The sequence below is a fragment of the Palaemon carinicauda genome, chromosome 41 (assembly GCF_036898095.1).
Source record: "Palaemon carinicauda isolate YSFRI2023 chromosome 41, ASM3689809v2, whole genome shotgun sequence".
Lineage (NCBI taxonomy): Eukaryota > Metazoa > Arthropoda > Malacostraca > Decapoda > Palaemonidae > Palaemon > Palaemon carinicauda.
In genome coordinates this window covers 48,110,719-48,136,656 of record NC_090765.1, presented here as the reverse complement: position 1 = coordinate 48,136,656, position 25,938 = coordinate 48,110,719, and the positions used below count along the sequence as shown (strand labels likewise).

The 25,938-nt window shown below is 33.8% G+C and overlaps 1 protein-coding gene across 2 annotated transcripts in view; it reads left to right on the top strand.

The window, feature by feature from the left end:
• Positions 1-1,096: 1,096 nt before the first annotated feature.
• LOC137632592 (uncharacterized) overlaps positions 1,097-25,938 on the top strand; it is a 35,303-nt gene continuing 10,461 nt past the window's right edge. The window contains exons 1-22 of one of the 2 annotated variants that reach the window (XM_068364622.1): positions 1,097-1,230; positions 4,934-5,066; positions 5,461-5,590; positions 6,555-6,705; positions 6,790-6,898; positions 9,456-9,608; positions 9,821-9,894; positions 9,989-10,118; positions 11,859-12,030; positions 14,748-14,860; positions 14,976-15,168; positions 17,630-17,769; positions 17,907-18,053; positions 18,560-18,694; positions 20,399-20,558; positions 21,039-21,268; positions 21,684-21,873; positions 22,081-22,308; positions 22,877-23,043; positions 23,202-23,329; positions 25,438-25,534; positions 25,633-25,758. In XM_068364622.1, the coding sequence (XP_068220723.1) occupies positions 4,953-5,066; positions 5,461-5,590; positions 6,555-6,705; positions 6,790-6,898; positions 9,456-9,608; positions 9,821-9,894; positions 9,989-10,118; positions 11,859-12,030; positions 14,748-14,860; positions 14,976-15,168; positions 17,630-17,769; positions 17,907-18,053; positions 18,560-18,694; positions 20,399-20,558; positions 21,039-21,268; positions 21,684-21,873; positions 22,081-22,308; positions 22,877-23,043; positions 23,202-23,329; positions 25,438-25,534; positions 25,633-25,758 (3,087 nt within the window). In that variant the 5' untranslated portion in view covers positions 1,097-1,230; positions 4,934-4,952. Of the gene's footprint in view, positions 1,250-4,933; positions 5,067-5,460; positions 5,591-6,554; positions 6,706-6,789; positions 6,899-9,455; positions 9,609-9,820; positions 9,895-9,988; positions 10,119-11,858; positions 12,031-14,747; positions 14,861-14,975; positions 15,169-17,629; positions 17,770-17,906; positions 18,054-18,559; positions 18,695-20,398; positions 20,559-21,038; positions 21,269-21,683; positions 21,874-22,080; positions 22,309-22,876; positions 23,044-23,201; positions 23,330-25,437; positions 25,535-25,632; positions 25,759-25,938 lie in introns of both variants that reach the window. The other variant, XM_068364623.1, reaches the window with a different exon arrangement.

Below are 25,938 nucleotides of genomic sequence, written 5' to 3'. Positions count from 1 at the left end.
CATTTGTCAATTCTCTAATTTGAATTGTTTTATTACCAACAGATTGAATATTTACAATCCTTAGTATACATGATCCGTATTTTCTGCTAGTCTCGTCAATTTCATATCTAAAGATTTGTAATTTCTTGAATTTACTATATGATAATTTTGGTTTTTGATATAGTGAAAATTTATACAATTTACTACTCGGGAGTTACATTCCTTGGTGTTGTGATTTCCTGCACATTTCTTACACGCTTTGTCAAGTCTTGAGCTTTTTTTCTTATATATTCATACCTTTACTAATTTAGGCTGCCTTTATGGCCCTATTACGTAGAGGGCCCATATTCTCTGCAGGACCTACAACATCAGTTTAGCCTATACATTCTCGGGTATTTTGATAGTGGAAGCTGGTGATCGCGTGATATCGTATCCATCAGTAGATCTTGGTGTACCTATCACGTATGCCATACGTTCCCCATCTCAACATAACTTTGTCTCTATTATCTTGAATAGTTTTTTCGAATTTCAGCATCACATTTCAGCATTAAGTGGGATAATAGACTTATCTTCTCAAAATACTGTAACAGATTAAAAGAAAAAAAAAACTGCGTATCAAAGCAACAACCGGTTTCATCACTTAATGTATTACATACTAATTTTGGTTTTAGTTTTCAAAATTTTCTATATGTATATATTTACGCACGCACACACACATACACACGCATATATATATATATATATATATATATATATATATATATATATATATATATATATATATAAGCAGAAGTTTTCTGAGTAGCGTTATTGTGCATGATGGTAATACGGCAATCTCCTGCTTGCATAATTATAGTTCGAAATATAATTTGATATTTAAGATAGTGTTATAGCATTCTGCTTTTCCAACTAGGGTTGTAGCTTAATAATAATAATAATAATAATAATAATAATAATAATAATAATAATAATAATAATAATAATAATAATAATAATTTGACGGATTTTCCTACTTGTTTTCACTGCCATCTGTTGTGTGACTCTAGCAACCGAAGGAAGAGATGAAAGACGATGGCATCGACCTTCCGCTAGAGGTATTGTGAATTCGTTTGGTGATCATTGGCAATGACCATAATCATTTTAGAGGTTATAAAGTACCTAACGCCGTTTCCTTTACCATAAGTAGCTGGACCTACTTGCAGTTTTATAGTTATCAATGTGTTTTAGTGTTTGGCAACTATTTCTAACTGGGTAAGCAACTTCTAACTGGGTAAGCAACTTTTCCTTTGTTATATTTTTATTTTCGTGTCTGATTATTTCATTGTATAGAGCTTTGGGCTGCTCTACATTATTGACAGCTGTTCTCGTTATCATCTATTAACTAATAGAACCGAACGCCGACCGGTTTTACTTTGCATTTCTTATTAGTATAGTCAAGTCATAATGGTATTAGAGCATAGTGAAGAATTCATCTTCGCTAACTTAGTGTAATTAACTTAAGTTTGAGGACATATCTTTGTATGTAGGGCTTGTACTATCTTAATTTTAAAAGGGGGGAAAAATTAAAATTAATGCGGTTTTACATAATTTTCCTGGGACTCGTGGGATATGTAGGCTACTTTAATAATCATTAATCTGTGTATTTCTTCTAATGCAGTCTGTCTTGTATCCCTGCAGTGTAGTTATCCCTGCAGTGTAGTTATCAACTCCTTGCCAAGTAATTTTAATTAATTTCGAGTATTTCTTGTCGTTGGTAAGCTTATCAGTTTAGGGCGGGGAGGACCAAAGCCTTAAAAAAAATGAAAACTTTATTTTGCATGTCGGTCGTGTTAATTGAAATGGTAGGTTTCGATATTTCCGAATCCATTCCTCGTTTGACTTGCTAAGTCACTTGTTGCTAGTATGCTAAGAATATCTGAAAATTGTTATCAGTGTTTTCATTCATGTCTTGCAAGTTTACTGTTATCTGAAAGTTGGTGGGGGTGGGGTTGCTATGCCTTTTTAGGAAGCAGTCAGATTATGGTACAGGAAGTTCTATCTGCTACCTTATTTCTTTTACTCACTGGGCCATCTTCCGCTATTGGATCCCTTTTTGACTAGTAGAATCTTTATTTTCCGTCTAGGGTTGTAGCTTAACCTCTAATAATATCTAGAAATAATTAATGAGGTTACAATCCTAGTTGGTAAAGAAAGATGCTACAAGTTAAAGGGCTGCAACAGGGAAAACTAGCCCTGTGAGGAAAATAAACTAGGAAATGGATATAAGTATTGAACATTCAAGGGAAATTTTCAGAATGTTTCATGAGTTTAAAAATATCTTTTTGTCCAATTTAACAAAATTTATAAGTTAGATTGTATAGGCAACCCTTTAGAGTGGGTTGTATTTTAAAATCTGTTTCACTAGGTTAAATCAGTACAGACTCTTAACCTCACCTGGGATTGCATTAGTCTTCTTACCTTACCCCTCCTACAGGATATTAATCTTTTGCTTGGAGGTAGGGTTGGAAGTTTGCCATGGTCCAATAATTCCAGTTGTGGTAATGGAGGTAATTAGTGTTTTACTATTATAGTTAACACAGAAAAAGATTAACTTAAGGGAAAGGAATCTTATATAGCAAAACTAATTTCCTTTGAAAAAAATTTTTCATCTTATATTTAAGATGTACCCTAATATATCCTATGGTAATTTCGGCCGCCCAGTGGGAACCATGGCATTTTGGTGGAAAATTTAGTGTCAAATCAATAATGGTAAAACCAACCTTTTCTTCCCTTTAACTTTGTGGGATGCACAATTAAACAAAATTACCCTGTATGGAGTATATCCCCTGAAATATGGATTTCACTTTTAAGGTTTACTAACCATATGTATGGGCTCATACTTGTTCATATCTTTTTATTCAATAAAAACTTCAGTGTTCTTCCTGTGTACTAGCCCTCCTCCCACTTTCTACCAATGGAATTAATCCTGATATTTAATTTTTACTTGGTTCCTTGCTGTACTTTCTCCTACCATATGACAAAAAATACTACATTTGGGCATGTTTACATGCATGTGATGTAGGCAGTTCTGTGACAGCAGTTGGTTTTCTCAGGGCAATTATTCTTTGTAGTTCAGTTGTTCGTTGTTAAGGAGCCAAACATTACTTTAGTGTAATGGCTGCCAATATAGGTATAGCAAAGTTTCGTGATGCGTATAATGGAACGCCTAGTGTAGCGAACTATTTTTAAAGCTCTCTGGTGTCCCCAATTTTAGTCTCTCTAATGATTATGCTATATTTTAGGTTAGATCAGCTAATTTTCTATTGTCTAGATTGTAAAGATTGCCGTGACTAATACACTGGTGTATCAGTGTCTGTTTATATAAAGGGATATAACTAGGTTGAAGACCTGGAAAGGGGGTTCTATGGAGTTTGCCGCTCCCCTGCTAGGTCTGTAACCTGGAAAGGGGTATCCAGGGGTTTCTGCCCCCCCCCCCTGCTAGGTCTGGAACCTGGAAGGGGGTTCCACGGTGCTGCCCCTGCTAGGTCTGATCTGCTACTATGTACTAGGTTAGGTGTTGATATTTACTGTAGGAAAATATTTTCTATTGGAAGTTTAGTTCAGTGTTGTATAATTTTACCCTTTATTCTATGGCTCTAAATTCCTTTTGAAAAGTCTTGTGTGTGGCAGGAACCAGTAATTTGTAATTTCTAATATTGTTTGATTAGACCAAGCCAATATTGGTTAGGCATTGGAACTGTTTACCAGAATTTTGCTAATACTGTACACTACAGTAGAAACCTCTAAAGTTTACCTCTGAAGTGTAGGTTAAAAGTTTACTTTGCTCCTTTCATCATCTTGGGACACACCTCGAGGAATCTCCTTTCGCACAGTCTTGGAGAAAATAGATAGGTAGCACTTCTGTCGGATCATAATTAAAGTGCTCAATGTGTGGTTTGTTTGTGTTCAATAATATTGGAATATACTATGTATTTACAACTCTTTATTTTATTAAAGTTTAGGGTAGATTAGTTATTCTGGTAGGAGTTGGAAGTGGAGGCAACGTGCAAACAGAGGCAGAACGAAAACCTATTCGAATAGTCTGATAGATTTGTTGACTAAAAACATGACAAAATACCAGCCCACGGGGCTGATATGCAGGGCACAGAAGCAATGAGTATCTATCTGAGCAAAGAGCTGTGGAAGAACAAAGTGCTAACTTCGTGTACAAATAAGTTTAATTGGCTCTGTTAAGGAGATTTAGTTGTAGATTGATTGACACTGGACTAACGGCCCTATAGAAAATGATTGGATACTATATTTGCGGTTTCTATGCTTTCAGTAGTCCAGACAAAAAGTAGCCAGGGTTTTGAGTGTTTAATTACTACTAGGCCTTCTGAATTGTGATTACTGTACTTCAACTTTTATTACAATGGCTACAGGTTTTTTGTTGATAGTGGTAGAATCCAAAACTCTATTTGATTTCCTAAAATTTGATACACTATTTTTTAACTAAACTAGAGTTTAAAGGTAATTTTATTGGGCTCCAAATTTCAAATTTGAATTTGTGTGGAAAGAATTTAAAATTTAAGTGTAACTACTGTAGATATTTTATGCATGGCCCCTAAAACTTATTTTGAGCAAAGCGAAAAATCTCTTTTTGGGTGAGATAGCCATGTCGTCCTGATGGAAGGTTCATAGTAGTCAAAGATACCCTTGGGAAGTTACAAAAGGAACCTTCCATCAGGACGCCATGGCCTGAGCCCAAAAATCTTGATTGCATATAAATTTTCAAAGGATACTTCATTCCACTGAAAACACTTTTCCATAAAGTTGTAAACTTGGGGCTTTGCATTGATTTAAATACAATGACCTTTATTTTTCTGGTGCATTAGTAGGAGAGTGGTTTTTCCCCCCTAAACTATGAAGATATTGAACTGCTCTGATACTGAACTTTAAATTTTAACCTTTTCAGTGATTCCTAAACTTCAAGAATGTGGCAGGTGGCTAGATGGGCAGCATCCTTGATGCTGTTGATGGCTGCATCTATGGCTCAAAAAGTGTCTTCTAAAGACTATCTTCCAGACATTCCTTCCCTGGAGAGATTGGTAAGGCATACAGCATCTTCATATTGTATGACCTTTTCCTTCAATATGAAAGCTAAAATTTTGAAATTTAGCATAAATTAATGTGGTTTAGAGTTCGGTAATTTGACTTTTAAGTGTTGTAAGTGCACCTCAGTTGTGCAAAGTAGGCATCACTTAGTCTCTGCTGCAGCATCCTTTAGGCCTCTAGCTACACATGTTTTCACAATGAGTACCAGTGTTCTTTCCTCTTCATCCTAACATTTCTATAATTTATAAGTTTGCAAGTGGCTATGCTGTTAAAAAATTAATTTTTAATCTAAATCATTGACAGATTAAATTCACTGAATAGCTTGGGAATTAGGTTCTTTGCAATGAAGTTTGCACATAAATTTGCATATAAAATTTTATTTTTAAGGATGAGGAACTTGGGAACTTTAAACTTGAAACCATGGAGGACCTGGATGCATATGGTGAGGCAATTCGAAGATTAGCCAAACTGCATATATCCAAAGCCTTTTCTGCAGAAGTTCGAAGGTACAAAAGAGGTAAGTGTTAATCTTTTGGAGTATTTTATCCTCATAACCTGTCATATTTAGGCAAGAGTAACCTTGTAAGTGTATCGCTAGATACTCAATCTGTTAAGGTATGCAGTGGCACTTATTCTTTTTACGTTTATCAAGGTTTAATTTTCTACAGTTTGTTTGTATTTAAGTCTAATTATGACTGCAATTATATTAGATTGTAAATTTTACTGTTGGAGCTTTGAAAGCTTTAAACTATAAGGAACTACTTTGGGGGTACTGTTGATTACAATAAACTAGAAAAGTTACTATAAGTGGTGTGCATACTTTTAAATAAAAATTCTTTACTCTGCAGATATTTCAATGTAACTTAGGAGTTGGAATTAGGTTTGTTCTTTATCCAGGTCCAGTTTGTTAAAGGACAATGTAGGCAGTGGTGTTTAGGCCTGCCTTAGCACTTTCTCCTTATATTATTCCTAGTACTGATTAACTTTCTACTTCTGAATAGTAAAGATTGTATCTAAAGCTTTAAAAATATTTTTTATAAATAGATTTGACTTCGGTTACTCAAATTTAAGTTAAAACTGTGATTGGGAAAGGACCTATTGTAGAGATTGTAACCCTTAGGAAGTTTTGAAGATATTGGGTAAAACTTTTAAAATTATTGATGCAGGGTCCAGTTTTAGTTTACTTTTTGTGAGGTAGGATGGTTCTAGTGTTTTAACATTAGAACCTTGGAGGACTAGCTTACTGTATTTCCAATTAAAACTGGTCTTGGATAGGCAGCTACTGTAGGGTGCTGCAGACTGTGTAGAGTACCTTATGGTGGTAACCTGAATCTCTTCCCTTTTGAAGATTTTCTTAAAAAATTAGTCTTAAATAAAAGCTCTTCAAAGCTGCTGTTTAATTAAAATTCTCAATTTTGTTACTTCAGATGTAAGAGCTCTATCAATTGCAAATACTAATCTAAATTTTTTTCTAATTCCAGAGCTAGACTCAAAATCTGCCAATGTTACAAATTTGGAAATCTTGCCATTTAACTTGACTGAGAAGGATGGTTCAAGCTGGATCCACAAAGTTACTGGTTTTGAAGTTCTGTTGCATGAAGGGAGGACTTTTATAATAACTGGTGGCCCCACGTAAGTTTCTCGCTGTCTCTCGCTCGCTTTCTTTAGCTGTTGTCGTAATGTACCAGGGGTTTTAAACTTTTATTTCTATTTCAGGAGTGAGAATGTAGCGGTTATGGCCATTAACCCTTATGACGGTGGTTTTGACATTATTGCGAAGTTCAAACTGTCCGTGGTTGCTTTTGAAAAAATAAATATAATTACTGTAAGTATAATTTTAATTGTATGTCTTTGTGGGAAGGAATATATTAACTTATTAGCTTTAGTACACTGCTTATTGGTAATGTGGTAACTACCAAACTTGTGGATAAATTAGATCTTATAAATTATTTAAGTATTCTCTTGAATGTTAGTAAAATTACAAAAGCTCTGGGCACTACCCGAGCTGTTGGCTTGCCATGGCTTGATCCCGTCAAGATCTACCGATCCAGATTAAATTTGGTGTCCAGGGATGGGAGATTCAGATGGTGAAATCGGGGTATTCTAATCCTGGATTGGTTTGCAACTTGGTGTGGTTTTAACACTTTTGGGGTTTAGACCATAACAAATCTTAGATTGAATATTAATAAAATTGTCCATAAGTATCTTAAATTATGAAACCATAGGGAACTTTGAATGGATATTATACTAAGTAGGTATGTCACCCGCGGCCTAAAAGCTTTTAACAATGGGCAAATCTGTAGTTTCTTTCCTAAAGGAAATATTGCAAATTTATCAGTTTGTCCTAAGTATGGACTGTTTAGTTTATTAAAATTCAGTGTGACCAGAGCCAGGTTATAGTAACTGCTACCCATAATTTGCCGACTTCTACCTACAAAACATAAATGCATACTTCTTCAAGTAGAAATTGCAAATTTAGAATTCATAGTCATAATTTAGTTTCCAAATCTCTTAATCTTATCTACTTTAGGCATAAACCACTTTTAAAGGCTATGATGATTGCCAAGTTATTAATTTGTGTAGGCAGCTTTAACTATTGTTTAGATATTATGTTGATCCTAAGGTAAAGGAGATTCTTGATGCTGCATGCCACTACAATGGAAACTTTTTAAATTGATGGTAGTTCCTAGTCTTTCTCCACCCTAATAGCTATCAAATTACTTTCTTTAGTCTTTTAATTTGGCAGTTTTTATAATAAAGCATTTAGAATTCAACTTTCATTCAACATAGATTATCCCAACTGCTTAATTTGTGTTAAGAAATTGATTTCATTCATGAGAAGCTTGCAAGACCCACCTGATATCAAAACTGGTATTACTATTGCCATATCTCTAAGCGAAACCTTAATTTTATTGGCTGGCTGACCAGAGGGCCCAAAATTAAGACTGCTTATTTCTTGGTTAAATAAAGAGTTTACTACTGTAACTCGATATACTACAATCTCGGGTACAATTTGAGAAATTACAAAACTTGTCAGAGTAAGAGTGATAAAAGGTCTCCCACCTAGAGAAAGGATCACTGCTATACTAATTGATCTAAATTGGTTGTTGATTAAAGAATTTAAAATGTGTACTATAACCCACAAAGTTATCAAAAAGTCTTCCAAAATATCTAAGAATTGCTACATATTGTGCTGCCAACAAATCTCCCTGATGCGAGGATAGTTAGATGGCTTCCAACTACAGGAACCTACAATGTCTGCTGTAGGCTTTAGAGCCTTTAAATATGCAGCTCTGAGACTATGCAATAACCCCCCCCCCCCCCCCCATAAGACTTTTACAATACTTTCAAGATATTAAGGCTTTCAAGAGCAAACTCAAGACTTGATTATTCAGTAAATTTTTTAATTGTTACTATAACTGTAAGCGAGAAATATGCAATGTGAAATATTCATGTACCTCAATGAACATTGAGGTCTTTAAGAGTTTGGTTCTCCTGCTGTACAGGACCAAAAATGCAGCCCTTAGAATATTTTTTTGCTATATTAAGGTGGTTCTTGCTCTTTTTGAATTGGTTTTCTTAGCTAAACATTATTGGAAGCTCTAGCACTACAGTTCTGCCCATTCCTTAACTCTTTATCTATCTAGACTTTAGGCAGTGTCTTAATAGATTTGCTATGAAGAGTTTGGTTTTTGCAAAGGCATTTTGAACATGCCATTCTCTTTAAATTTGATACTGTAAAGAAATCCCTAGTGTTAGTTTAAATACAAAAATTATGAATTTAGTTCACATAACACCCATAAACCCTGTGGAAAAAAAAATTTAGTTATCTTTAAAACTTCGTTGCTCCTCCTCCACTGATTTTTCCCTACTTAACTGATTTTTTAGTCTTCACTCTCAAAAAAAAAAACTGACAGCCAGGGCTTGACTATGGAAGGTATGATCCATGAAAATTAGCAGAAACAAAACTTTTATACTGTATATATATATTTAAATCCCTTTAAATTTGTTTAAAACTTGTGGTAGTTTACCCCACAATATCGGCTGCTCCACCCCACCCCCAAACCCACACTCTGAAATCTAGAGTTAGGTAATGACTGGGCTATGGGTTGGGTGAGATATCTTCAGAAAAATTTTAAAATTTTGTATAAGGTCGCTAGCTTTTGCAACACTAGCAAATAAGATAATTTATAATGCTAATCAAGATAAATATAATAAATATTTAATTACAAATTCATTCCCCCAGTCTGGATTCCCAACTTTGGCTCAAATACTGTTAATATAGTGAAATATACTTTTAAAGTTTGTCATTGTATAGATATTTTAACTACTACAATCTGAGATTTTAAGGCTTTTGAAAACCTTTACTTATTATTTTGCAGGCTGCTGTGGACAATGAATTGCTTTGGATTGCTCTTGGATCCTCTGATTCAAGGTTGGTGTCTATTGTATGCGTAAACCTCTTGACTGGCGAGGTCAGGCAGCCTCAAAATATTCCCATCAAAGGAATTCTTGGAGATCTTCACATGTTCCAGGCAAGTACTTCACTATACAGGATTATAACTATTTTAAGAAATTTTGTTTTAACGAGAAGTACCTTTTTTAGCTGGAGTCGTATCAATGCTACAGAGTTTAAATTTAATTCAACTTTTTGAAGTTTCGTGGAATAAGTTCCTGGAGAATCTTACCCCCCTAGAAATGTAACTTTTCCCAATTCATCAACTTATCTTTTTTTTCCAATTTACAGGCTGGTGATACAGTTTATCTGGTTATAGGAGAAAGATACCGTTCAGCACCTTCAGATTCTGTGGGCACGACAGAGTAAGGAGTTAAGGTTTTAAGTTATGAAGTGTGTTAAGGTTGTAAGTTATGAAGTGTTATAGGAAAGTTATGGCTATAATTATTTATTTTTCAGAATATACATGTTGATGGGACGCTACTTTGACCGACGGGACCGCTTTTCCATGGAATGTACTGGTGTCCAGTCTATTACTGGATTTCTTGAAGGTGGTGACTACATAATTATTATTGGCATGAACAATGTTGTGAGTATTAAATAATTTAAAATTTCTATATAATTTTTCTCATTCTTGCCACTTGATATATTCACCAATCCCTCTTACTCATATTTTCTCTACTAACCAGAATCTTTCACTTATACCTACTAACCAAAATCATTCACTTTTACTTATATAGCCCATTTATAATCATAGGATAGAATGACTTAAAATGTAATGATTAGTGAAATATCAATGATGTTTGTAGAAGTGTGATGACTGTCTGAATAGGCTTTGGTGTGAACTGTTGCGTAGGGCTTCGGGAAGGTGGTCGTAAAGGGTTTCTAAACTAGGATTAATTAAATTTTCCCCATTAAAACTACGTCATTATCCTTCAATACTCCCCTTGAAATAGTATCCTCTACTAACCTGATAATAAAACTTTATTGTAGTAATGTTTTTTGGTAGGCTGGCCTTGGCTGCTGGTGTGATAACCAGACATAAAATTTAAACCTAACTATAGTTCTCTCGAGAAAAATTTCTCATATAAAACTTCAGCTTATTTAATAAATTATTTTCTATAAAAACTGGAAAGTAACACTTTAATTTTTATGTAATTTTTGGTAAAAGGGACCAAATAGATATAAGATAGTATTCATGTGAAGGCGTGAAGCTGAGCATAAGTACTGTAAAGTATCTATTTTACTAAAGAATTGTGCTAAATTTAAGACCCGAATTAGAGGTAAACTATTCTGTAGACTAAGTAGCCTTAAAATACTAATTTTTCAATTATACTATCCAGATACAGTAATGTATTAGTTTATTAACTAAAATTTTTTAACCAAAATCCTTCATTCATGCAATATTTCCCTTGATAGTTAATGATTCTGTAAAATTTAGAGTAGTTTAATCATATCTATGCTTGCAGTAATCTGTTTTCGGAAGGAATGTACTTTTCTGTCTTAAAATATCCTGCTAGTTGTAAGAATATCAAAATGTGTCGGAAATGTATAGTAATTCTGTATTAAACTAGGCTCCAGGAATCTTATTTTAGATTTAACTGACAATCTGATTAACTTGATCCTTCCCCCTAATAGTTGGTGTTTTGAGATTGTTTATTTTGTTTCTGTTAAACCTGTAGCTGCAAAATCTAACTTGTCGGATAGTAAAGTAATTTGGCAGTAGTGGCCACACTACTGTAGTTTAATTAGAGATTATGTAAAGTACAAAGCTAGTTTTTTAATTAAAGGTAGTCTTGTATGCAAGAGTGTCCTCTTTATCTTGGTTTCTTGTAGCTGTTTAAACTACAAACATGGGAAGCTAATTTTGCCCAAGTGAGGAAATTTCTAATTGCAATTTGTTGCTAAGTTTCATGAATTGTTGCTAAGTTTCATGAATTGCGAGGAAGCTACTAAATTTAGAAAAAATTTCGGCCTCTTAATGGTTAAAATGATTGACGTAATTAAGGGGCCACAAGACAGCTGTAGTACAGGAAATTTTCATGGCTACTGGTGCTATGTTTTGCCATAAAATTTTAGTGTAATTAATATAGATTCAGTTTTTCTGTTGGAAATCATGACTTTAAGGGTATGGCTTAATGATTATTCTTCACTCTATTCTAGAATAGCAGAGAGAACTGGGGAAACCCTTAATGTGTAGTTTGAATATAAATTTGAGACTTTGTTACATCAATGTTTTGATTGGAGATGGCCATTAGTCGGGCATCCATTTAACCATTAATGGAAATTCCTTGCAGAATGCACTCAAACTGCTTGTATGCAATTTCAGAAAGGTACGCATGTATATGAATTGGACCCCATAGCAGACACCCTTACATTGGTACAAGAGCTTATTGAGACCAGAGTTCTGCAGGTGGTGACTTACATTGATGCACACGACTTGAAGAATTATGTCATAGTAAGGAGTGAAAGCAGTCGAGCAACTATCTATTGGTGGGACAGTAAGTGCATGTTGCTGGTGAAATTTCAAAGTTTTAACTATTATGTGGGTTAGAAATTGTGCATTTTACTTTAAAATTTAGTTGATGTATCATAAATACATAAGTTTGTAAATGTCAGTGAACTTAAATATAATGGCTTCGTTCTTTAGAACAAATTATTTCTTAACCATTTACATATTTTCTTGGTGAAATACTTTTGCAAAGTGCATTAGAATGTTTTAGGCATTGAAACCTTAAGGATTTAAAATTTAATTCTCCCAATTTTGTAATTATTTTCCAGATTTTCATATTGCATGCATTAAAGCACACCTATTTAGGATATGACATAAAGTAAAATTTAAGACTACCACATAGTAAATATGATGGCTTCGGTAAAAGGGGATCGGTTAATCAATTTTGACTTCTGGTAACTGCTCTCTTCAGATTTTTAGTCCCTTGTAGCCAATCCAGGCAAGTGCTTTACTTCAATCTGGTTTGGAGCAGTATTATGTTCCGGGGTGTGAAAATACTCATTGCATTGTCTGTTAATGCTATTGACCCTGGTTTTATATCCGCAGAATTATGTAAAATCACTTCGCAAACCATTCCAGTAGCACTGAATTACTGTAATCCCATTTTGAAGCTATTTCCATTGCTAGTCTCTTGTTGTTGTTGCTGCTGCTCTTTCACTTCCTCTGTGGTAAGCTGTCCTTTGGTAGAGCTGCATCTTATAAGTGCACATTTTTCTCTAACTTTTACTTGGGCCTGAAATCTCTAAAAGTAGCAAGCCTGCCTGGAGGAAGTCATTATCAGCCACTACCATCATTTTGTTAGACTACTCCAGTGTCTTTCTGACACTAGAATTTTTTTTCTGGAGCTTTGGCTGTAAGATCTTCTAGAGAGCTTAAATTATAAAACTCCCTGCTGGTCCAGTCGTGATATGGGATGTATTTGAACTAGTCTTCAGTCCTTCCTCCAATCTAGGAAAGAGAAGCACTGTCAATGAAGAGCATTAACGTTTAATGTTAAGATCTGCTATAGATTGCTTTCCAGTGGGGCCTTAATCACAAAGTGCACCCACTGCATACAGAATTTGTAAGCTTTACCTTTATTATTCAGTGCTTCCACTTTGTTAGCATCCCTTGTACACTTCGCAGCACATTAAGGTGAGGCTTCGTCAATCTTCCTTTGCTGTGGCCCAAATTAAATAGAAACTCTAACTATTATGTTCTGGTTGAAGGCTGCACCAAAAGCAATCTAATTAGTAAGTTATTGGATTGAGAAAGAAGGCCCAGTCTGTTTTTTATTGCTGTTAGTAGTTGGCAAATTTTCTTGAATGGTAACATCCTTGAGGTAGTAGTCTGTGCACTTCCATGTGTACTCTATACCTAGCCTTGTTCCTTTGACACTCACACCTCTAATGTATCTTTTATTCTAAATTTAATCTTTCTTGCAGTTAAACCTTAACTTTATGCTATTAGTTTTATCCTGAAATTAAAGTGGATGCTGATTGACTTCTGTTTGATTACCCAAATCCATAAATCTACATAAGTTTCTCGATGGTTATTATGCCGATCTTTTAAATGTTGCGCATGCAAGTGGAATTGCATTCTTGGCCTATCTGCTGTGAGTTCTTGCTCTGCCCTGAATTGTAACTTTCATTCATAAAATTTGTATCTGAAGGTTCAGATTTAGATGGTCCATGCAAATACTTTGGTTTAAAATTTTTGTTCTTAGTTGTTAGAAAAGACTAAACTGGTTGAGGCAAATTGTATGTTGCAAAGGAAATTACAGTAGTGGCTTGGATTTTTAGAAAGTAGGGCTGTGAGTGGCTTTTTTGTGGAGTAGATACCATGGATGAAAAATTTTGGGCCAACTAATTTAAACTAGGCTCTTGTAGAAAGTTCCCTGTTATTTTATCTCTCTGCACCCAGACCCTTTGGAAATGTCCATTCCCTAAAGATAATTCTTTAAACTAGTTTCCTTATGAAATTTCCAAGTAATAATTAATAAAACTATAAAAGAAAATTGGAGAGTTGTCCAACAAGCTGATTTGAATTTCTATCGGTTTGGTTTCGGTAAGACCCTTGCTATACCTTTTTATAGTTGCAGAGTTTATTACCATTGCACAGTTGTCAAAGTAGATAAATTTGTAACCAAATATTTTCATATGAACCATTTGTTTATCTACTTGCCCAAGGAAAACTTAATTTCAGTTAAGTTGTAACTAATACTAGGTAAATATTTAAACTTTAAAGTTACTGTATAAAGATTCTCTAAATAAATTTAAGACTTCATTATAAGGTTTCGAGATTTCAGTTTAATGAACATGGAAAATTCATTGCTTAAGCAGAGCAGAATTCTAGGCATTGTGGTATATATGGAAGGTTCCTAGTAAACTTTCCAATAAGTGTCCTTTATGGGTTGAGAATTTATATAATTAGTTAGGAGCATCTATCTAAAGCGGCTTGATCGCTGTTTTTGTTGAAGCGTAACACCTGGGTTGTAATGTAACTGGTGGTTAATAAAGTTGCTGGGTGACTCTGCCAGATTTCCCTGTGATACTTAATTTGAGGAATTGTCCCTATCCAGCTGGCATTGGCAACAGTTGAGAAATAGCGATTAGATCCTTCAGGGTAACAGAATATAAACTTTACATGCATAGTAGAACAAAACTTTTTTAATAGGTGACCAAACAGTGTTGATATAGTATATTGTAAACTGTTTAATATTTTCAGATTCGCAGCTTGTTCAATGGCAGGTACTGCATACTGGTTTGCTGTCTCCATTTGCTTCAGTTGGATTCATTACTTTAAGGAATCTTGAAACTGTTGTTTTTGTTGCTGAAAGGGTAAGGCTATACAGCAGTTGTTGAAATTCCAATGTATGAAACTTTAAGACCTTTGATAAATAAAGTAAATTTGTAATTTCATAGATATATTAAATTTGAAATTTCTTTACTGCAGGGTGTCATTACTGTGTATGTCGATGATCTTACTGGCCACTACTTCGAAACTTTCTCTGTGGCTACTAGTTGTTCGTCTGTTGTGGATATTCGAGGAATTATAATAAGTGAAACTTACTATATCTATTACATTTGTGTCAATGATGTGAATGTCCTTGAAAGGAGAGTTCTCACATTTTTAGAAGTGGACTTTGGTGAGTATTTGTATTTTGCAGTAGCTTGGTTTAATTTGTTTTGATCCTGTAAATAGTTTGAATGCTATTGAAAAACATAAATTTCATCTATTGAGGTAGTTAAAGTAGCATATGCAGTTTGGAACTTGGGAGTGGATTAAGCATGGGTCAATCCCACTGAAAGTCTATTAGATTAACATTATCAGTTTAGAGTAACAAAGTATTGACTTTCTTAGAAAATTAAGATTTATAATTAGTTTAAAGATTTCTCTAAAACCTGTGGGCCTAGTACATTAGTAGCATCTAACTTTCACTAAAGTCTTCTGTTTTTAAGACCTAACAGTCTTGATAAATTTATTAAGAGTAACATTAAAGTCTTAAGTTTACTACTCTATAAATTGTTAACATTTTTAGTTGTACTACAAAACTGTCTTACAGGAGCTTTGTCATAATGTTATGCAACTTCAAATAGGGCTATGAAAATCTACTTTGGATTAGAATAACTTCAAAAGTGACTTTATAATTGCAAAACAATAACATTGAATTTTAGTGTTCTCTGAGTGCGACATCCCCTGCCCAAGGTGTCATTAATTTTAGAAATTAATATCTAGCATTTAGGTCTTTGAAATTGGTAACATTTCTTCTATGGAGTTTTACATAACACAAGTTATTCTCAAGGGTTATTGTAGTTTAGACCTACCTGCAAAATTTTATTTTCCTGAGACCAGATTGGTTCTTGCAACACTTTGATAGCAAAGAATCTCTATAAAAAGGAAAAGAGTACGTAATAAACTATAAGGAATTTTGTAGCTGTCCTTATCACTATGGTATCAAACAATGTTCAGAAGCATTTGGTTATTGGTAGCTGGAAAATTTGGTATATAATAATTTGGTTTGCCCAAACTGTCAAACTTAAACCCTTAGGAAGTTTTCAATCCTCTGATAATGCTATTACTTGGTAAATAAGCCATGTATGTAAAAATAAGTACATTTAGTCTTTTGGAGTGAGTTCGATTAATTTTATCTAGTTTTAAACTAGTTGGCTAAACCACAACTGTACAGTGACTACATATACTAGACTAAAGCAACTGCATAACTCTTGGATGTATAAAATTGTAAGCTTTGTGGCTGCAGATTCCTATTTTTGATGCATAGGATGAAGAGCTAATTTTTTTAATTGCACAGATTGGAGGGCAACTGATCATATTTGAAGGACGAGATATTGTAAATTCTCTAGTCGTTAAGGTAGAAAAGTAGACTTCAGTTAATCGGTAAATGCTGTATATCTATTTTTACTCCTACTGCATACCTGGTTTTGACAGTTTAGGGCTACAATAAGTGTTACTGCTGCCATGTAGCCTCCAAAGTTGTAACGCCTGACAGATACTATTGTTCTAGGGCTACCATACAGTAATTTTGGTATTTAGTTATCTGTTCACAATTTTTAAAGCACTATTGTTCCATATGGTGTGAATCTCCTTAAGAGTCTCCCAAAGTTTGTATGGAGGGCAAACTTTTAACCATGCTTTTTCTTTGATACATGGTGCACATTAAAATTAGTTTAACATAATAGATCAAAGTTTTAAAGAAAATTTAACCTTTGCACAGCTTCGGAATTTGGTTTTGTTGTAAAGACACTGCTGAATGGTGCATATCTGAGAAGACAAGTTTACTTTGTTACATTGTAAATTCAAATGGATATTTAGTTTGGTTCATTTTGGATATACTGTTAGCTTCCTAAGTTTGAAAATTCCCATTGATTAGTTTTACTGTATAGGATAGCTTGAAGGGAGACCTAAAATGGTATTATGAAGGATTTTGAAATTACCAGAAACTTGGCAATGGCTTATTATACAGTACAGTATTTGAATCTTTTACAAACATGGATTCCATTTAATTTCTTAAGCAGTCTCTCCTTTCCTCTATAAAACCATTCTTCCTTGCCTTCCCATGACCTTTAGTGCGGCTAAACTCCATGGCAAATAAATTTACTGATCGCCTGTATCAAGTTCAGGCTTTATTTTTGTGTATCGGTTTATATTTTTTTTATTATTTGCCGTCCACTCGAGCTCTCCTGCTAGCCATAAGAGTGTTCACCATTATTTAGTTTATTTTTAGCAACCTTACACAAAAGGTACTGTAATTTTTAATAGTATTTGCCAATTAACATGTTGAAAGGGCTAATTTTGCCTATCTGCAAATTGGGACCGAAATGAAACTAGATTCAGGCGCTGCAAATACACTGGGAGAAGGAGAGTATAGTGGAGAAAAGAGTAATGATTTAAAATGGGAAAGATTTCTTGCCAGTTACGTACAAAGGGATTTTTAGTAAAATTTGTAACGGTTGGACTATTTCAATTTTTAAAGATAATGTGCTATACATTGTGTGCAGTTCTATTAGAATGGAATATTTATTTGGAAATGCTAATGTAACTTAGAAAGAATTTTATTTTTATATCAGGATTTAAAATTCCTATTTTAGGAGCTGCAGAAGGACATGGAGATACCTTACTTGAATGTCTGCATGGATTGAACAGAACATTGGAAGGACGAAAACAAAGCATTGCATATCTGGAAGACATTGTTGTTAATGACAGGTTAATGACAGTAGATCATGACCAGGTAAGATAGTATACCATGTAAGATAATATACCATGTAAGATAATATACCAAAAGTGGTATATATTCACACTTTGGATTTTTATTTCTTTTAGTAAATTTTGTAAATGGGAGTTCTTCAATGTGCTTTCTTTTACTAGGTTTGGAGTGGACCCATAGTGTTTACGGAATTAACAGTGACAGGAACGGCAGAGTTTACAAACACTATAAATATAGTAAATATTAATCTGCCAGACTCAACATCCCCATCTTTAGCAGAGATTGAAGCCACCACTGGAAACTTGGAGGTAAGTGGACAAAATCTTTCAATGGCACTAAGCTAATAATTTACCTGATATTCCGTGGGACAGAGGTCATGTTTTGAATAAGTGTTTACAAAAAGTAGGTTTCTTCATTGGGTGAAAAAATTAGCAATTTTACCAATTTTTTTTTTTTTTTTTTTTTTTTTTTTTTTTTTATAGAATATGCTTTGGTTTAATTCCTTAATGTAGCAAACTGGGTATGAAGCATAAGTTCTCTGCCCCTTTTATAGAATATGCTTTGGTTTAATTCCTTAATGTAGCAAACTGGGTATGAAGCATAAGTTCTCTGCCCCTGGCATTGTACAATAAATCTTAGTTAACTGTACTTAAGATTTTCATTTTTTTTGTGGATAAGGCTTAAATATTTCTTGGCTGTATTATGAAGACCGCTTGCATGTACTGTTTTACTTTTTGTAATCTATTAATTTAATTTGTATGCATAATTTTGAACATTCTGGAATATTTTCTTTTAGATTTAAATTTCTTTTCAGGCTGAGATTGCAAGTTTGCAGGGCGCACTGTCAATGGTATTAAATTTTGATGGAAATCAGACTATAAATGGGCCTATTGATGCATCCTCTTTGGTTACAGACAACTTGGAAATAGATTACTTACGAATTGGCAGTGTAAGTTTCTTAAAAATCTCCTCCTACGCCTATTGACGTAAAGGGCCTTTTAGATTTCATCTGTCTTCTCTTATCATCAGCTTTTAATTCTCTAATTCTCCAGTCCTCATCTTCCACTCCATGCTTCAGTCCTCAGCCATGTAGGCCTGGGTTTTAACTATTCTAGAGCTTTGTGGAGTCCAAGTTGAAAGTTTGGCAAACTAATCTCTTGGAAAGTAGAGACTGCCCAAATAGACTCTATCTAACCCTCTTAATCTCTTCCTCCTATGGCGCTATAGTAATCTCTTGGTGTCACTTCTAATAAGTGTCCTGCCATTTAACTATTCTTCTGAGGGCTTTCTCAAATCTACAAAATTTGTTTCATACCAGACACTTGTCCACACAGTAACACAGATCTCGGAAAACAGATATATGCATGATTTTTATATGAAACTTCAGGTGGTTTGATTTCCAACCTTTACTCAACCTGACATTATTTTCTCAATCTTTTATTAAAGTAAAATCTAAAGATCCTGTATTAGATCATAGTTCTTAAATGTGTTTAAGATTCCACCTCATTAAATCGGTTCTCCTTCCATTGCATACTCTGCTTTCATAAAATATCAGTTTTCATAATCTTTCCTTTGTTTATCAGTCCAATCTTGTGGCATCTCGTGCGTTCTGGCAAGTTTTAGTCCTGTGGTGTTCTTGCTAATAAGGACAGTCTTCACCATACCCCAGGTTAGCTAATTTCACTTAAAATGTTTCACTACAAAGTGATAATGTGATAAGACTCCTAATATTAACTTAGTACTAGCTATAGTCATGAACAGGCTTACTAATATTTACATATATTAAGAACTCCATAATATAATAATGCAGGGGTCTCCACAAAATTGACAAGTGCACACTATAAAGGCTTTTTATTATTAAACATATGCTGTCAAAAGTAGTTTTCTATACACATTGCTGTACCACGTCTTTATGAAAATTTTGTCAGTAAAACTTAACTTTTTTAAATTCTGTTTGTTAATCTCTCGGCTTTTCATTGATAGTTTCTAAATTAGCCTACTATATATGTTCAAATCTGCTGGCACGATTAACTCTTCTGTAATTATTGCAATTGGGAAAGTATTTTTTTCAATTTTTATTTTCCCCACCAATACTCTTAGCTCATTAGTCAGGTTTTGCCCTCTTCATGCCACATTCTACTAAAGTATTCTGAAAGTAGCTACATTTTTAGCCAATATCAAATCCAGTTATCCCCTCATATCCAGGGGCTTTCTCTTTGGTATTTTAATGATGGCTCATTGTAAAATTTAATTCATTCATGGGAACCTTAGTCTTCCTCTGCTTCAGGTGTCAATAAAAATTCTGTTCATATCTCCTATAAAAGACACCCCTCTAGTGTTCCATTTAACGTTCTTTCTTCCCCTTGCTACAGCAAGTCTATCTCTTTTTAAATGGGTATATGCTGCTGCTTTTCCCCTGTAGAGATTTCATTAATGTTTCAATAATTCTTACACCATAGCCACTCATTGTCATCCTCATCTGCTTTCCTGTCTAAATGTTCTCTCCAGTCATTCTGGCTTTTCTTTTGACTTCATTATCAATACCATTTAAGAAAAGATTTCTTATCTGAAATAAGACCATATTTGGGAGATACTGTAGTCTATAAAGGTGCCAAGTATAATGCTAGACACTTACGTTCTATATAAATTTCAGCTTAATGGAGTAGAACTAAAGGAGTTGACATCAACTTTCTTGATTAATGGTATAGATCAAGAAATTAGTGGAAGATGGAAAGTTGGCTACTTGTCTACGGGTACATTAAACACAAGATTGCAGCAACCCCCTGGACGCATTAATGGATATCTAACCTCTGGTAATGGGAAAATTTTTAGTTTATATGAAGTTGATAGAAAATGAAATTCATATTGGTTGGGCGACATCATTAAGTACACTATAAACCTAATGTGCTAGTAAAGTGTAATTTAAAGAGTCTCCAACTACTGCCAATAAAGTACAAATCACTAAATCCCCTTAAGCTTGTCTACAATGTTCTGTATAATCTTTCGCCAAAGATGAGAAGAAAGTTGTAGGCCTTTTATTGGGAGTGCATGCCATTTATGATCTGGCATAGTATCCTACTATATTTTGAGGCAGCATTAATCTTTTCTGTATATCTAAGAGATGCCTATTCTTTAGTCAAGGCTATAGATTTTAGTATGGAAAATTAAATTCCATAAATGGGTATAGTTAAACTTATTTAAATTTTCTTCATGGCTTATTTCTAGCTTAATGTGCTGATAGTACTGTATTTGGAAATTTATGAATGTTTTATATTTAATTTCTTTTATTTCAGAACTCATGCGGCGAAGTATTCCTGACCAAGTGGTTACGGGTAATCATTCTTACAATACTGTTGTTGTTAGAGAGATCTGTAATAATCTGTGCAATGGTTTCTCAGTGGATATTAATGGCATAGATACCTCTACAATTGTTACACAAGGGTCTGATGTTACTTTTATTGACAAAAAAATCTTCACGAACCTTAGAGTGAATGGTGAAGTTACAGCAGGCCTTGTTAATGGAGTAAGTATTTTAATTCTTATAAATAATAGCCTTTAGTTAAAAGTGTAGGTAACGCAAGAAACTTGTACGGCCATGTTCCTTTATTATAAGACACTTGCATTCAGTACAGTCTCAAAATATTTAGAATCTTTTTCTTGTATATTTTGCTAAACCTTAATTTTTAAAATTTGCTGTTTTCTTGGAAAGTGAATGAAAATATCAATAGGTAAGAGCATTTGAAATATTGTAACACTATTTCCTAATATTTTTAATACTTTAATGTGCAGTTTCCTTTTGTTACATTGATTTTTAAGGAGCTGTAACTGGAATGAAGTCTAGTATAGAAATAGAGATCCATTTTAGATTTTAGCTTTGCTTATAGGTTAGGTGGCCTTCCAATCGTTAAAGATTAAGCTCCAAATTTAATAATCCACAGGTTGACATAAGTGAATTGGAATCCAGAGTAATTTTAAAGAATGATCCAGGCCTTCAAAACCTTGATGGACAGTACACCTTTGACAGAGTTGAAGTTCGTGGCAATGTAGATGCTGCGACAATTAATGGAGTAGATTTCAGAAAACTTGATGACAGTGCAGTGAAGACGACAGGCGACTACAGAATTGCTGGTTTGTTAGAGTATACTATAGAATTTTCTCTTGCAATACCATGATTACATATAAAGACTGTATTTTATTATTACTAGGGAGGTATATGCTCCTTAGCTGCCTTTATTTGAAAAAGGGTAGTTTTAAATATTTAAAATTTGGGTCTTTTTGGATTTACAATGGTTAATAAGCTTTTTCTATTCTTTAAACTGATTTTTTTTCCTTTAGGAGACTTGATATACAACACTGACTTGACTATCAGTGGCTCACTGATATCTGACACAATTAATGGCATCCTATGGTCAGATGTGGTGGATTTGAACTCTCCTGCTTTAATTACTGGAATGTATTTCTTCAAAGAGGCTACAATCCTTGGTTCCCTGATATCTAATGATGTAAATGGATTGGACTTTAGTCAGGATGTGGCATTGCTTGACAAGGACCAGACTATAAGTGGTAAGTAATTAGTTAAGGAGAATTGATAGATTTGAAGTTTTATTTCAAAGGCTTTTTTTTTATGGTTTGTGGTGTAAATTTACATAGGGTGACTTTACTGTCTAAATTTTGGTTTACTGTGTTTAAGCATTTTGGTTGCTCATGAAAACTAAGTAAGTTTCTTTTTAAAAGGCTGATTTTTAAAAAATTAATTGAAATTTGGTTGAAAATTTCTTTAACATTATCCATAGGTGTTAGCGATTGGCTAGTATTTGGGTTTCATCATGATCAGTGTTTATGTAGAAAGGTATCATGGCTGCATGGACAGTGAAAGGCTGATGGTATAATAATTAAGATTGTTTTTGAAAACTATTAAACTATCCCACAGAGTTCCAGCTGTTCCAAACTTTGTTGCCTTATCTTAGTGTGACACATGATTAATAGATTGTTTATAAGATTTATGAAGCTATAAATCCTTTATTACAGTGAGCTTAAAGTTTCTTGTATGTCAGGAAGACATTTATTTAGGTATTTGGCTTGGAATGGTTCCTATGAAGAGAGTCTACAGTTTTTTATTTTCTTCAAACAGGACGTATTACTTTTACCCAGTCTGTTGAGGTGACTGGTCCTAATGGAGTAATAATGGAAAATGGAGGAACTGTGAATGGAATAGACCCTTCATCTTTGGCCTTCAGACAGACTAACTTGGATAAAATTGTTATATCTGGAGAAGTTACTTTATCAGGACCTCTAGATGTAAGTTTGTATAAAAGCATTATAAGTTTACTTTGGATAGAAGCATTTAAAGTTCATTTTTAAAAGTAAAATTATCTGGTAGTGAAATAAATTTAAATTTTTTAAGTTCTGTTAAGATATTATGGAGAAATTACAATGCTTGACTAAATTTCTTGCAGATTACTGGTGATATTAATGTGAAAAGCATAAATGGATTATTATTAAATGGAATAGAGGAGAGATATTGGATAAAGTCGAGGGATCAAGTTATATCAAATGCAGTGCAACTTAACAATGTTGTTTTCAAGTAAGTGGTCAAGGTTACAGTTTTGTGGATGTGAACATATTCGTGGAAGTGATGTCTGTTTTATGAGTACTTATCTGACCTATTTTGCAATGTTTTTTGTAAGTCTTAAAAGCCAAACTGTCACTGTTTAGATGGTTATAAATATTAATTTCTGTAAGATAGAAATTATCTCTTGAAGCAAGTTTGACAAATGGACAATCCCCACAATTGCACTTTTGCTCTGAATGGTGTTTCAGGTGCCAGCAGTGGCCATGTGGCCCAAATTCAGTACAGTATATGCAATTTATTGCACTTCTAGAATAAAGTAGCCCGACTCTTTCACACTTAAGTTCTAGGGAAAGAGCGTAGTTTTAAGCTTGAAATCCGTAACTTTGCAAATAGAAATTGCTTGTGGGAAAGAAAGCATTCCCCTAATTCATTCAGAAGCGCATCTATGAAACTGTTTATATTATTGCTTCCCCAGGTCCTTTGTTTAATAGACCTTTGCAAAATTTCTTAAATTTTCCAATTTTTTTTCTTAATAAAAACAGCAGAGGAATGTTTATTGTAGAGGAATGTTTATTGTAATGTTAAGATGCTGATTCCCTACTTTAATTTTTGTCTGGTACCAATAAGATCTAGAGATTGTTTAATTATGGCACAGCAAAATTAATTCCCCTGGTATTGTTGGCACATAATGCGTAGAGTATGGATAGTCTATTTAAAATATTTTCCCTCTGTTCTTCTTTTGCAAATGCTTGGCAATGGTTGCAAACAACTTGAATGAACAGAGTTAAAGGGAACTTTATTTGGGAGAAGACCATGTAAAGACTTTACTTTAGACAGGGAAGACCCTAAAGTTGCCATTACTAGCTTCCTTTATTTAAAGCTCTTTATTTTCTGGAACTGTTCTTAAAGCCTGTGCATTTAGATTTCAAAACCTTAAATAGAATCTTTGTGGCCAACTCATTGTTTAAGTAAGCAATCTTAGTTCAGAGATCATAAAATTGTGATGCAGAAGAGTGGGTAGATTAGATCCTAATATCCTATCTCTTTCCAAAGTGAATCTAAATTTTATTGTCAGATGAGAGCTCAAAAATTGGCTAGTCACAGGTACTTCGTGTAGGGTTAATCAAAGTGTAAAGACCGTATATGCCAACAAACTCCATCCCTCGATTCACCCAAGATTTTAACAAATCTGGAATTTGTTTTTCGCTTCCTATACCTACGATCCAGGAATGTAGGGAAGCTTTTTATAAGTGCACAACCTTATTGCTAAAAATTTAAAAGTCTGAAGTTTGGGAGATAATGCTTTTCAAATTGGCTCTTAAAAGATCAGTCATTAGTTTGTTATTGGTGGGTAATGGGTATGATTAATATATTGGTCCCAATTTGTGCCTAAAATTTATTAGATAGATCATTTATCTAAGGTGTAAGACACACTTAAGATTTCCTTGGTTTAAATTAAAATTGAGTCCTGACTCTTCATTGTATCCCTATACAGAAATTACCTACAAACTGCATCTCTAGTCTACCAACACTGTAGTTTTCTTGAATGCCTTGCCTGCGTTCTTGCATAGGGAAAGTTTTAAATACATATCCTCCACTACTTGTGATGCATTAGATTTTTATAAAAGTTAGTCTTACCGTTGAGGAGCAAACCATTGTAAACTTTTTCATAATTGATGAAAGGCTTATTCAGTAGGTTCTGGACGAAAAGTAATATGAACATCAGGCTAGCATAAAAATAAGTAAACATAATTTACACTACAATTTTGTTTGGATATAGAATATTTTAGACATGCCTGCTGCCCAAGTATTTAATCCCCTTAATGTAAGAAATACAATAATATACAGTATTTAGGAATTAGTAAATTCTAGCACATTACCATTTTAAAAATTCTGAAGCTTTTATAAATACTATACTTTTGAATATTAATTAGAACACTTCATTGTTGAATAACTTTAAATGGCACACTCTTACTAGAAAGATTTAACCTTGGATCTTTATAAATGGCTGCTTATGTGATCCTGAGTTTCACACATTCTGACTTTAATTTGGAATGGTAGGTGAAGCATTAATAAGAAACTAGTTGGAATGTATAATAAATTACTCTTACTCCAAAAAGTGGACCAGTTACGGCATCAACACTGAACGGGCGAAAGTTGTCGGACTATCTCCATAACTTTGGAAATGAGATAATTACTGGTAGCTTTACATTCTTGGTGAGTTATTAAGATTATTTTTGTACTAATTTAGTTGAAAAACTGAAATAAAGTAATTATTCTGTAGATTAAACTTCTAAGCATGAGAACTATTTCAGGGTAATGTTGAAGTACAAGGAAATATTGTTTTGGATCCTGGCAAGACTGTTGATGGCATCGATGTATCTGAATTTGTGAAAAAAGTAGTAACACTTACTGGTCAACAGACAATAACTGGACAGAAAGTATGTTGTACTCAGCTTGTCTAAATTTTGATTAAGATTTGACTTTGTCTTTTAGGTTCTTGGAAGTGGTGCAAAATATTAAAAACTGGTGTGAAATATCTTTAAGAATTCTTGAAAAATGCTGAATAAACAGATTAAATATCTTAAAATTTATGACAGTAACTGATGAAGGTAGGGATA